The sequence below is a fragment of the Hippocampus zosterae genome, chromosome 11 (genome assembly GCF_025434085.1).
Source record: "Hippocampus zosterae strain Florida chromosome 11, ASM2543408v3, whole genome shotgun sequence".
NCBI classification, from domain to species: Eukaryota; Metazoa; Chordata; class Actinopteri; order Syngnathiformes; family Syngnathidae; genus Hippocampus; species Hippocampus zosterae.
Window position 1 is genome coordinate 7,717,491 of NC_067461.1, and position 14,107 is coordinate 7,731,597.

General features: G+C 45.6%; 1 protein-coding gene across 4 annotated transcripts in view; it reads left to right on the forward strand.

The window, feature by feature from the left end:
• Nucleotides 1–12,615, forward strand: part of kcnh1a (potassium voltage-gated channel, subfamily H (eag-related), member 1a) — a 35,240-nt gene extending 22,625 nt beyond the window's left edge. For 2 of the 4 annotated variants that reach the window (XM_052081296.1, XM_052081297.1), the window contains 5 exons: nucleotides 273–544; nucleotides 4,029–4,228; nucleotides 5,661–5,913; nucleotides 9,362–9,558; nucleotides 11,464–12,615. In XM_052081296.1, the coding sequence (XP_051937256.1) occupies nucleotides 273–544; nucleotides 4,029–4,228; nucleotides 5,661–5,913; nucleotides 9,362–9,558; nucleotides 11,464–12,327 (1,786 nt within the window). In that variant the 3' untranslated portion in view covers nucleotides 12,328–12,615. The remainder of the gene's footprint in view (nucleotides 1–272; nucleotides 545–4,028; nucleotides 4,229–5,660; nucleotides 5,914–9,361; nucleotides 9,559–11,463) is intronic. The other 2 variants (XM_052081298.1, XM_052081299.1) reach the window with 2 other exon arrangements.
• Nucleotides 12,616–14,107: the final 1,492 nt, after the last annotated feature.

A 14,107-nucleotide genomic window follows, 5' to 3' on the forward strand; every position in this document is an offset into this window, starting at 1 on the left:
ATATGCAGATTTATTTAAATTTAGATGGCACAATAATGTAATCTATGTACATGCGCACACACAAGCATGGCACGCCGTCATGCACACACACTACTAAATACGACTACTACTGGAAGCGTTCAAATGTACCATATTGGAGAGTGATGACATAGGAAGAGAGAAGTTGGATATTTAGTGTGCAGTGAAAATTTAATGGGGGCCTAACTAAGAGTGTTTTGCTCGTGCCACCAACGACCACTAAACTCGACTTCGGCGATCATCCCCGACGGCAGGTACAGCATTGGCGACTACGAGGTGATCGACGAGGAGACCAACATCGTACGGATGGACAGCTGGCTGTACATCCTGGCCGAGACGGTGGGCAGGCCTTATCGCTTCAATGCCAGCGGCTCGGGCAAGTGGGAGGGCGGTCCCAACAAGGACTCGGTCTACATCACCTCGCTCTACTTCACCATGACCAGCCTGACCAGTATCGGCTTCGGCAACATTGCGCCCACCACAGATGGAGAGAAGATCTTCGCCGTGGCCATGATGATGATCGGATGTGAGTCGAACGTTTGGGTTGTCGGTCAAAATTTAGGAATTCAGAGATTTGTTTGAATTAGTGGAAACATGTAGAAGGACTGAGAGCTTCATATTCGCATTTCAAGACAATGTTGAAAGTTAAGCATTCAAATGAGGGGTCCTAGCCTGAAAATCTATTCAAGTTCCACGTATTTGCACTTCCAATGAGCGCAAACAAGCAGTGATACTTTGAATCCAGCCCGGTGTCCGTTGACATGTGACAGTTGGCCTTTAGCGCCTGTGTTATTCTTGCCTTCATTGGGCTCATTAGCTCCAGTCGGGCCCCGCTGCTGAATTATTAAGATGTGCCGAGCGTGATGCATGGCTCGCTTCTCGCACCGCCGCTCATAAAAACGTCTCGTAAAAAATAATACCCGCTAGGATCTCGTAAAAAATAATACCGGCAAGAAGGCAGAGTGCAGGCTGGAGAGGAGCGTTTTTAGATAATATGGAGGGTTTTATGCTGAGCTACAGCTACAGCGACACTGAAGCGGGGATAAATCCAGACAAATGCCTTTTGATAGGATACGGAGGAACACTAAAATTATTAGGAGAGTGGATACCGCCACCAAGGACGAATACTGTAATCTTAATTTGGAGGGAACGTTTTTTCCTCAGATGCCTCAAAGTTGTTGTGAAGATGACGGACGACTGTGTTGAAATGTCTGGAATCTTGACAAACAAAATATGTCGCAAAACAATTAAACATTCGTGAGTTGAGGCGAATTATGACTGTTTTTCATTGGTAAAAAGTTAGCCAAATTTTTTGATCTGAGGTAAAAATGTAACTGTCCAAGAGGATGCTTGTCCTTTAAAAATATATTCATGAATCATAAATTGCATACATTAAAAAAATGGACATAATTATATCAAGTATTCGCTCATATTACTGTTACATCATGTACAAATTTTTTTTTTGAATTTTCTATGCAATGTTACAGTAGCTCAATATCATTTGAATGTGCCTTAGGCCGACGAGCGAGTGTGTTTGTGTTAGTTGTGATGGTGGTCCACGGTGGAAAAAGTTTGGCTTGATATTGGAAACGCTGTGAAAATTCCCTTCATCTCTGGTTAAAACCTCAAACGTCATCTTGCCTGCTTTCCTTGTGACGCCGACTTATGTTAAAGGTCTTAACTACCAAGAGCATGGCAATTCCGCCCCCCCAGCATGCCGCACACTTTAGCGAGGCCGTTGATGCGTGACCGCGTTAGCCCATCAAGTCATCACACCTCCGCCGACCAGAGCCTGAAAATCATCACCCCCCCCCCCCCCGCCACCCTCGCCAAAATGTTTCATCGCATTTTCAACAGGAGTCGTGCCATTAAAGCAGCATGAGACAACGGTTTCCAGCCCCGTGTGGATGCAATTTGACTTGTCGTCCGTTTGTGCTTGGCTATGAAATATGGATGCCCTGATACTGTTCTATTTTTAACATCAGCTCTGGATACCGGTGCTGCCAGCAGAAGATCACAGCGCAAGGAGGGGATTGGGGGGTGGCGGTGGGGGGTTAGGTGGGGAAGATGAGGGAGGTGGAAGGGACGGCGATGTCTTGTTGCCATAGCAACTCTTGGCTTGGGGCTGACAACTAACTGTCTTTTAAGTACCTTCAAACGGCTGCGTCGATCTGCATTGTTACCGCCTTCTTTGCAAGAAGTCCAACTTTGCAAACCTCTTTATTTCGTCGGCATGCTGGTGGCTGAACGTGACTCGCTTCATGTCGAATCATGGCGGAAAATAATTGTTAATTGCAGCAACAAAAAAAGACATTTTTGCCCTTTAGGTCACTGCTGAGTCAATATACTTAATATGTTAACTCATTCAGTACCAGCCAATTCTTGACCAAGTCTGAAAAGACGTTTAAAAACGTCTTTGGGAGTGGATGAGTTAAAAAAGTGTGTGTGTGTGTGTGTAAGAAAAGAACAACCAAAACACTCATCCTTGGACAAAAGTTTGAAACTTGAAAGCGATTCACTTTTACCCGCAAGAGGTTTATAAGAAACTTCCATTGCTTGTACGATGCGCAATGTCAGATAACACGGATGAGCGTCTGAGGTCGTCCTCGGGGGGGAGTTTGGGGTACTTTTTAATTAGCGATATTGTGTTGATCGCACTTTTGATCGCCGCAACGAACACAACACAGGTTACTGTCATCAGCATCTGAGGATAATTGAAATGTGCGGCTGACATGCCTCCTCACCGACCCTTGCCGAAGAAGGGCTAATTAGGCCTACACACACACACATAGCAGTGACTTTGATCCACACAAGCACAAAAAGATGCCAGCCAGCTGTTAGATGGCTTCAACAACCCAGTTGTCTAAGAGACACACATTTACGTCCCCACGTCGTTTCTCACAACTGACCTGACGGCAAAAAAAAAAAAAGAATTCTGGCATCAACGTCAAAATGTTTAACCCTGCTGCTATGTCCAGTTGACTCGGTTGAAATTGGGGCTGGGGGCCAAGCTCTATCATGGGCATGTGGGAAGCACACAAAGTGGCAAAAATCGAACTATGTAAGTCCGGTTTCAGTTCACTGTTAAAAACTAAACTTCTGCCACTCAATTGCAGTTTTTGGCCGACAGTAGGGCTGGGGCTATCAAATATTTTTCTAAGAGATTATTCTACCAATCATGCCATCGATTACTCGAGTAAGAGAAATAAAAATGCATGGGAGATGCAGGTACAGTATATATTTCTATATATTATATATAGAACTATATACTATATATACAGTATATAGTATTACATTTCTTGCCATCATTCCCTTCTGCACTATGGCTTTAAAAGGCGGGGCCTAACTTGGTGAGTGATATGGGACTCTCAGCGAATGAGAGGACTGTATAGCATTGGCTCTTTTGAGTTCAGATTACCTTTAGTTTGTTTTCGTGAGCAGCGAGTCTGCGTTTAGAGTGCCGAAACGTGAGTTGAACCTGTGGCGGTGTCTGATTGTGCTTGTTTCATGTTCATTTTGTTAGTTTGTTCAATAAAGTGAAAGTACACCGGTGGGACATGTGATTCTGGTGCAAGAATAGTAACATTCAGTTTTTCAGTTTGGCTAAATAATTAACTGTGTCACTGTTCATTTTTGGCTAAACAAAAACAGTGATTCAATTCAAATAATCTTGATTTCAAAGCGGCGGCTCAATTTGACCCATCACAAAAGGGTCGGCTCAGGTTAATTTAACACTCCCTAAAATAAAATAAAAAAAAGCTGAAGTGTTCAGTACAAGAAAAAAACATTCTTTGTCCTGTGAATTTTATCGATCGAATAGTTATTCCAGGAATTGATTTAATCATGAGTTATGAACAATGTTTATTGGGATTTTCCACACCCAATTTTTTACACTTTGGATCATTCAACACGCCCAAGGTACACGATTGCAATTCCTGACAAAGTGACCGTTTCGCCACAATTCCCTTCAAACCCGTGTCTTGATACAACAACTTCTTCTTTCCCCGCAGCTCTTCTGTACGCCACCATCTTTGGTAACGTGACCACCATCTTCCAGCAGATGTATGCCAACACCAATCGTTACCACGAGATGCTCAACAGCGTGCGGGACTTCCTCAAGCTCTACCAGGTGCCCAAGGGCTTGAGCGAACGAGTGATGGACTACATTGCGTCTACCTGGTCCATGTCGCGAGGCATCGACACCGAAAAGGTACCCGTCTTTAACCCTTGTGTGCTCCAAATTAAAAAGGCCTTAAGTTACGCATTTTACAATTTTTGTAATGATGTATTTTGTGTTATAAAAACATTCTTTTTTTTTTTCAAAGACTCAAAATGTTCAGAGGCATCTGTGCTATCCATACATATATAGTTTTTATTAGTTCTTTGGGATTTTTTATTCTTTATTTTTGCAAAAGAGAAAAAAAAAATGTGTCTGGAGGTCCCAACCAAGCCCTACTAACAATCCCGACCGGACGTGTTTATGTAAAATGCATTTGTTTGAAGCCTCCTGCAAAAAGGCAAACTCATTTGCGATCCTCTGACGCCACCTAAAGTTGAAAAATTGGAATGACCTCAACCCAACAATGTGGCATGCTTACGTCTGTCCAAGCGAAAACAAAGCAATTTACATAAAAATCGCGTGAAATGCATGTAAATACACATTAGGTTTACGATGCATTCAGAAATATGAATTATAATGGGTCTCTATGGTGCAAAATATGTAAATTGTGAAGATTAAGGTGTCAAAAGGTTTTTTATTATTGCTGCAATGCCTGAGAATTATCAGCCGGTGACGTCATGAAATTTAGGCCATTTTAGAACCCCTCCATAAGTTTCAGCTCTCTTGTGTTTTTCTGAATGCCTTTGCCTTTGATTCAAAGACATCATTTTACATTTATCGCAAGCTGTGCACTAAGATAAGATAAGATAAGATATCCTTTATTTGTTCCACAATGGGGAAATTTACAGCCTCCAGCAGCAAGAATGTATGTAGAAAGAAGAAGAGAAAAAAAAAACAACAACAAACATCTTTCAATTAAATACAATATGAACACAAATGGATAAATCCTATCCAGGATAAGCTAGGGTTAAGCTTGAATGCATCCCGGCTGCGAAGCTAGAAAACACTCTGTCGACAGTATAGAGTGTGCAACAAAGTTGAATAGTTGTCACACACGCGCAAGAGTTTCTCTTGACAAGCTTAGCATCAAAATCGAAAGCATGGACTGCTTGAAGACGAGACATAATGCCGCAAAATAGATATTTTCTGACTTCTAAGAAAATAAGCATTGGGTGGTTTGTATGGTTTTGTTACTCAAACGAAACGCACGCCGTATTTGTCTCCGCCCACGAGGATGCCACGACTGGAGGCTCGATAAAATGGCACCTAATCCGTCTGTGACATTCATCTTCAAAGAGATTCGTTTAAAATGCAGAGCACTGATTCCTAACAATGCGCCCGGCAGGTGTTTGCAGTCCTGTTGCACAATTTTGGGTTGTTGTTGTTGTTATTGGACGGCGAGATAATCTGCTTTTGTCTGCTGTGAAAATGACACACAATGGATAATATCATTTTGAAAATCTGTATTATAGCCAGAGTGTTATGACACTGTAGATTTGTTTTTGTTTTTTTTGCCGTTCAGGTGCTGCAGATTTGTCCCAAAGACATGCGGGCGGACATTTGCGTCCATCTCAACCGTAAGGTGTTCAAAGAGCACCCGGCCTTCAGACTGGCCAGCGACGGGTGTCTGCGGGCGCTAGCTATGGAATTTCAGACCATCCACTGCGCGCCCGGCGATCTCATCTACCACGCGGGCGAGAGCGTGGACAGCCTCTGTTTCGTGGTGTCGGGTTCACTGGAAGTCATCCAGGATGACGAGGTCGTGGCCATTCTAGGTGAGTTTAGGCCTTTTAAAGTTGGAGACGTTTTTGGAAATTAAAAATTCACTTGATCAAGTTGGGCATTTTCATGTTGGGTTAGGGTGGGCTCACTTTTGTTGCTAGAGATTTAGCATATTTGTGGGTACTGAGTTTTTTTTTATACTGTTTTACAAGGTGTACACAAACTGATTTACACTGTCATAAAATGTCATTTTTTTTGCACTATTCCATGAAAAAATTATTTTAAGAAATGAGGGCTTTTCCCCTCCTAAATATTTGGCAGAATAGACGATTTTAAAAAATCTTTACTGGTCCCTTCATGCTTACAACAAAAAAGATGAATTACTGGCAGAGCATTTGACTGTTTTTAGAGTACTTTGTCCCTGAGTATTTGTTTAATTTACAAGGGATATAATCTGCCTTTTTTATTGGGTGGGTGGATAATTGAATGTCTTTGTCGTATGTTGTGATATGTAAAAAAAATATCTGAAAACAATTCAGGGGAAAAAAGGACACTTTTGCCAATTTGAAAAGAACCGATACTGCGGATTAGATCAGCCAGCCAATTAATTCTTCAGGCTCTAGTAAAATTGAAAGGTCTCCAATTCGGATAAAACCAATAATTTTGAGAATGTGAGGTTAAACAAGGCTCACATGCTCAAATGTTGGTCTGTACTCAGATAAACTGCAAAATTTCCTCATTGTCGAACGAATAAAGGTTGTTTTTATTTGACAGCAACTGAATTTGTTCTCTGCAAGGCCACAAGAACAGCGGAGGCCATTTTGTTGCATTTCCAGAACTTTGTTCCTTTTCTTCCTGCCGAGCAGCACTGTTTTAAATGTTCCCAACTGTTTTGAAAAGCCGGCAGCTCGTTGTTTTCTGAGTCATAAATTCGCACTTTAGTCGGATATACTCGGCACACATTGTTGCCGGATGTTTGGAAACACTTCGTACTTTTGTTCTCCAGCCTATTGGTGTAGTTTGGATAGGCACCAATTGTCCAAATAGAGCCACATATGTGGATCCAAACACTAGTCGTGTGATTGAGTAGCTACGGTGATGAAGTGCCGCCTCTCTGAACAAAAAATGGATGCTTGTACTGCCTTTATGGGGGCTTGTGTGCACTTTTTAAGACTCAGGAACACACACATAATGAGAGTCCAAGACAAGAGGGTGATTTATTTATCCATCCATCCATTTTCTTAACCGCTTAATCCTCACTAGGGTCGCGGGGGGCTGGAGCCTATCCCAGCCGTCTTCGGGCAGTAGGCGGGGGACAAATTTCTGATCCTCCGACTACTAGATGAAATCATGTCACAGACGTGTTCGGAAGACGCATGGTAACTGTTCTGAATTGTGTCAAAAAGGCATTACAACTCCTTTAGCAGCTTACAACTTCATTAATTATTTCACCACAAGACTGATTCGGCCAAGACGGATCGGTCCAAATCATCGCACCATCGTATGATTCCACTAATCCCCCGTCTGAGGTCTTACTTGAAAAAGTCAATACACCGTCAGGCCGATACGACGGCGGATCCCTCGGGCCCAGCCTCCAGTGATAAACAAGTTACTACCGTGGATCAAAATCTCATTAGCCTAATGGTGCTGCAGAACACACACAACACAAAGGATAATGAAGCCCCACAAGGATGTGGGCAAGATCGCCCCCCCCCCCCCCCCCCCCCCCCCGGGGAAGATGCCGACCGGAGTCAGACCCAGCCTGCCAACCTTATGGCAGAAGAAATAAATGAACTCCTGTTTGGTTGCTTAGTCATGCAGGTTGGCAACACTTCCTCCGTTGCGCTTTTTCTGTTGAGATGGATATTTATTGGAAATGCGGTGGGAGGGACCGAATGAGCTGTGAGGGGAGACGGGCAGAGAAAAGCAAGAAGAGAAAACGAAAACAGCCTAACCATGGTATGACCGCTGCCCATCTTTAAAGCCCTCCTCAAAACTCACTTGTATTCTTTGGCGTTCGATTCAGCATCACTTAGACTTGCTCTTGATTTTACTGCTTGGTGCTTTCTACCGCCTTTATTACCGATTCGTCTTACTGTTTATTGTGTATGTTAAATCGCTCCATGTACAGCACTTTGTATGCAGCGATGGCTGTTTGAAAGTGCTCTATAAATACTCTTGTTGACTTGACTTGACCGCAATAAGTTAGAATCAGAATCAGAATCAGAATCATCTTTATTGGCCAAGTATGTAGAACACACAAGGAATTTGTCTCCGGCATAACACGCTGCACTAGTATCATCGTAAGCAACAAAATCATTGAACCTTAAATGAACCATTTTAGAGTAACCAGTAGTTTTGTAGTACCATTTTGTGGTGCAAGAAGAGTGACTACGTCAGTGACTGTTTAAGGAGTTAATGGCTAGAGGGAAGAAGCTGTTTAAGTGTCTACTGGATTTGGTACGCATAGATCTGTAGCGTCTGCCTGAGGGGAGTGGCTGAAAAAGGTGGTGGGCAGGGTGCGGGGGATCCAGGAGGATTTTCCGTGCCCTTGTCTTGATTCTTGCAGTGTGCAAGTCCTCAAGAGTGGGTAGGGCGGTGCCAACGATTTTTTCTGCCGTCCTAACTGTCCGTTGAAGTCGGATTTTGTCCTTTGTTGTGGCGGCCCCAAACCAAACCATGATGGAAGAACACAGGATTGATTCGATGACTGCCGTGTAGAACTGTCGTAGCACCTCCTGTGGCAGGCCATGCTTCCTCAGCAGCCTCAGGAAGTACATCCGCTGCCGGGCCCTTTTCAGGATGGAGATGGTGTTGACTTCCTAACTCCCAGCGACACCTCGTGAGGAAGGAACGTGAAAAGGAGGAAACGGCACAGGACAGAACCCGTTACATGGAAAACACTTCTCGACTTACAAAATTTTCTACTTAGGAAATTTCTTCCAGAACCAATTAATTCTGTAAATAGAGGCACCAGCGTATTATGTAAATATGGTGATATCTCAATATACAGTGATTTTCATTTGTATTTGCTTTTATTTTGCTCTATTTAACCCTCCAAGGTCATTATCGTAAATGGGAATTTGCATCTCAAATGCCTTATCTGGGTAAACAAAGGGGGGGAAAAACAGTATCGCATCGTAGAGGAAGGCACATGACAAGTGGGGAACAGGACAGTTCACAACTGAACAGGACAAGGCAGGTAGGACAGGATGGTGACAGCTTAGCAACAGTATAACGTCACTGTCAGGCAGACTGGGCGGGACAGCGGTAGTGATCTAGTGAGTGCTAACGGCGTGTGTTGGAATTGGCGAGACAGATCCAAACACTCCTCTAAAGAATTTGAGCGCAAATAAGAGGACAGCCTCGGAACAGAAGCCTACTGGCTGCGTAAAGCAATTAGACGGCTGCTCCGGCACCGAGCGACTAAATCCCATAAGCGCGTGTCGCGGGGAGACAAAATAGCAGAGCTTTAGCACTTTTCTCCTTTTTACTACGCAGGCAAGGGGGATGTCTTCGGGGATGTCTTCTGGAAGGAGGTGACGCTGGCTCAGGCCTGCGCCAACGTGCGCGCTCTGACGTACTGCGACCTCCACGTCATCAAGCGCGACGCCCTGCAGAAGGTGCTCGAGTTCTACACCGCCTTCTCCAATCACTTCTCCCGCAATCTGCTGCTCACTTACAACCTGCGCAAGAGGGTGAGTGACGTTGCCCACTCGCACCCCAAAATAAAAAAAATAAAAAAAAACGAGCCCCGCGAGATCACTAGCACTCCACGCAGCAGGACGATTTCCGCCGCGTGCAGACAGACAGCGACGGTAAATTGCCCCCCCCCCCCCCCCCCCCCCCCCCCGTATATTAAACCCTTTCCGTCCTCCCTATCCTTCATGTCTGAATTGAACAAGCTCAGTTGGGACCAATCATTACCTCATTCATAATAAGGTCACCCTGCCCAAGAGAGAGCCAGACTGAGATTGAATTGCCGGCCTATGAAGAGGCAATCTCATCCGCGGCACAGAAATAACGGTTGGCCGGCATTGGGCTGGGGGTGGTTGGGAGTGTTAAAATTATTATTATTTTTTTTTTTTTGAGCTATACACCCTGCTGGGAAATCCCGAGGTGGATTGAAAAACTGCTCACCAAGGTTGTATTGGCCACTGATGAAATCCTGTGCCCGGTGCGCTTGTTCGCCAAGGGAGATTTGACAAGAAAAATGGATGGCGTTTCATTACTTGAGGCCGATTGGGCTTCATGTTCAACCTGATGTTGTCACACACGCACACAGAAACCTTCAGCTTTGTCTAAGCTGTTGGAACTTTGCCCGTGCTTTTTGGTGTTGCGGCCAATTGATTGAAAGGTAGACAAGGTGTTCGACGTGGGCCGATTACAGGTTTGAGGGTTGACCGCGGTTTAAAAAAAAAAAAGTCAAGGTTTCGGTAAGGGGTGAAGCCACTAAGCTGGGCACAGTATAATAGACCGCTTGCAGAGTTGAGTAAACGAGCCGAGCTCTTTGAAGTGAATTGCCTTCGATGAACTTTCCTTTTCCCTCCTTCTTAGTGAGCAGAGAGGGGAGGGGTGAGCAGTGAGGTGCGGAGAAAGGTCGGGGGGAGCAAGACGTTGCAAACGCGAATACCTTTTTGCTCAGATGTGCCAGCGGGTACTATTTAGCTCCAAGGACAACATGAGTAGCCCATGGGTCTATTTTGAAAATAGCACACCGGCGATCAGACACTGTGACTTACTAAGAAGAATTATAACGGAAGGATAACATTATTTCTTTATTTAAACTTCGCACGATACACATTTCTTATTCTATATTCATTCATTCATTCATCTTCCGAACCGCTTGATCCTCACAAGGGTCGCGGCGGGTGCTGGAGCCTATCCCAGCTGTCTCCGGGCAGTAGGCGGGGGACACCCTGAATCGGTTGCCAGCCAATCGCAGGGCACACAGAGACGAACAACCATTCGCACTCACACTCACACCTAGGGACAATTTAGAGTGTTCAATCAGCCTGCCACGCATGTTTTTTGGAATGTGGGAGGAAACCGGAGCACCCGGAGAAAACCCACGCAGTCCCGGAGAGAACATGCAAACTCCACACAGGGAGGCCGGAGCTGGAATCGAACCCGGTACCTCTGCACTGTGAAGCCGACGTGCTAACCACTGGACTACCGGGCCACCTCCTGAAATGGTGTTGAATGGAAGAAAATGCTGTTTTTATTTTCCCACATATTTACTAAAGCTATTACTTTAGTAAGCATAAATATCTGTGATATTTTTTGCTTACGATGATCATATCGTCAGAATCTAATCTCGGCCCAAACCTAATCTGGTATTAGCATATGAGAATAGCACGCCGCTCCGAAACAGGTTGATGAATGGAGTCATTCGGGAACCGGTTTTGAAACAAATTGCTTCCAGCGCCTGAAAATATTTTGCGACATCACACCTGACGCTTAAATCCTTTGTCATGCATCTAATTATTAGAAAGGGGCAACCTGCCTTGTTTAACACGACACCTCTGACGCTGTAACTTTCCTCGCTTTGCGTCTGTGCCGAAAAAGATTTCAAATCAATAGCACGCCAAATTCTCTTTTAGATGGTCTTCCGAAAAATCAGCGACGTGAAACGAGAAGAAGAGGAGCGGCAGAGACGGAAAAACGAGGCGCCGCTCAACTTGCCGCCCGACCACCCCGTGCGCAAACTTTTCCAGCGCTTCCGGCAGCAGCGGGAGGCTCGCACGGTCACCGACAAGCCCGGCGAAGACAACGACATCGAGAAGGGCTCATCCGTCTACGCGGACGTCCCCAAGACCGCCATCATCACCACCACCAGCATCGTGACGGTGACAGAAAGCCCGGCGACGCCTTCGTCGTCGGCGTCGTCGCACACGCCCCCCAGCTGCGCCCCGTCGGACAAAGTGAAGCTCCAGGTGCCGCCTCCCGCCTCCTTGGTGGGAGGTCGGGCTGCCGAGCCGGGCAAAGTCAAAGGCTGGGGGCGCTTCAAGGAGTCCATGGCCAAGCCGGACAACTGGAAAACGGTGTCCAAATCGGAATCCATGGAGACGCTGCCGGAGCGGACCAAGGGTCACGGGTCGCAGTTGTCCCTGAAGAAAACGGACTCGTGCGACAGCGGCATCACCAAGAGCGACCTGCGCCTCGACAAGGTCAGCGACTTCCGCTTGACGCCGCAGGACCGCAGTCCCGTGCAGCCTCCGGAAACCCGACGCTCCTTTTACCCCATCCCAGAGCAGAGCCTCCAGGCCTCGCTTCAAGAACTCAAGCTGGAGCTCAAAGACGACCTGAAGAGCCTCAACGTCCGAATGTCGGGCCTGGAGGCGCAGCTTGCCGAAGCCCTGCAGCTACTGAAAGCCAGGACGCCCGCCGCGGGCTCCCCGCAAGGTCTCTTTGACATTTCCAGACCCGCCTCGCCAGAAGCCGACAAGGAGGACATCTTCTCTTGAGCGCTCGAGGGGACATTTTTACTCCCAACTCGGCCGCAAATACGGTAATGGCCGCATGATGACGGGGATCGCTGAGGCCCCACTCGCGCGGAAGTGGGGGCGGGGAGATTTGCCTTTTAGATGAGGCATCCCGGCGTCGTCTTTTTAAGACGCGCGGCCCTCCGTCGCAGGAAGGCGAACGACGCGGCCGAGAGGCCGTGGCGGAATGCGGCACGGCTTAACCCGAAGGGCCTTTTATCTGTAGATACCAAGCACGGCGCTCGGAACGTTTGAGAGCTTCCAAGTAAAACGGCATGACCCAACATTGTACACCGTACGATTCCTTGCATGTCGCATCGAGTATCAACCTTTTCACCACGAAGGTCACATGTACGACTACTAGGTGGCAAAAGCGGAACGATTGCAAAAGCAGGGTTTAAGATCTCGAATTATATATTTTCTTAAGTGTTTTTTTTTAGCCTTCTTCTTTACCGCCATCGTTTGAATGTGTCTACTGTCGGTGGAAAAGATGTAAGATGAGAAATTTGTCTCACAATGGAGAAATTCCCAATTTACAGCAGCAAAATTATGAAAGTTGAGAAAGTAGAACAGAAAAAAGTCAATAAATCTACATATAGAATATAAATAGAAGCATATTGAAATAAGTGTTTAATATAATTTTTACAATCATAAAAAAAGTATTTTTTCAATAAAGGACGAGAGACAGAATGCTGCAGTTAATGTACATCCCGACGGGTTAAGTTCAGTCAAAACTAGACGCGGTGGAAACTCAGAGGTAGTTAACAGAGTCATTGAGGAGCATTCAGTTTTCCGAAATTACTCCGTCACGATTTGTAAACATACCCGAAAGAAAATGTCTTCCGCAAACCTGATGATGGAGTTTAGAAACCCTTCGTTGGAAGGTCGTAGACCGCCCAAGTCAATCCACAGATCTTAACCCAACACAGCATGTATTTTACCTACTGAAGAGGAGATTGAAGGGAGAAAACCCCAGAGCCAAACAAGAACTGAGAGCGGCTGCAGTAGAGGCCTGGAAAATGAAGAATGCTCCAGTCTGGTGAAGTCAATTGGATGCACTTATTGCAAGTAAAAGTTATGCAACCAAATATGAAATCGTATTCATTTTAATTCGATCATGTCCGTCCCAATATTTTTGCTCACTGGACAAAATTTGCTCTATCCCGAGTTGCTTCAAGTCAAGTCAAGTCAACAGTATTTATAGAGCACTTTCGAACAGCCATCGCTGCATACAAAGTGCTGTACATGGAGCGATTGAACATACACAATAAACAGTAAGACGAATCAGTAATAAAGGCGGCGGAAAGCACCAAGCAGTAAAATCAAGGACAAATCATGCTGAGTCGAACGCCAAAGAATACAAGTGAGTTTTGAGGAGGGCTTTAAAGATGGGCAGCGAGGAGGCTTGCCGAATGTTCAGTGGGAGGTCATTCCAGAGAGAGGGACCAGCAACAGAAAAGGCTCGATCCCCTCTGAGCCTCAGTTTAGCTCTTGGTACCGCTAACAAAGACTCGTCCACAGACCTGAGGCGCCGGGCAGGTGTGTAGGGGCGGATGAGCTCAGAGAGGTAAGGTGGCGCGAGATTATTCACACAACTCGATGGAAATACTAAAAGCTTCAATTGAAAACCTTGTGTCTCATATTCATCTTTTGATCTGAAACCTAAAATTCAATATGCAACCCAAAATAACAAATGAATTGACCTTGCCGTCCCAATACTTTTGGAGGGACCCATATCTGGTGCCACAAACGCTTTTTTTGT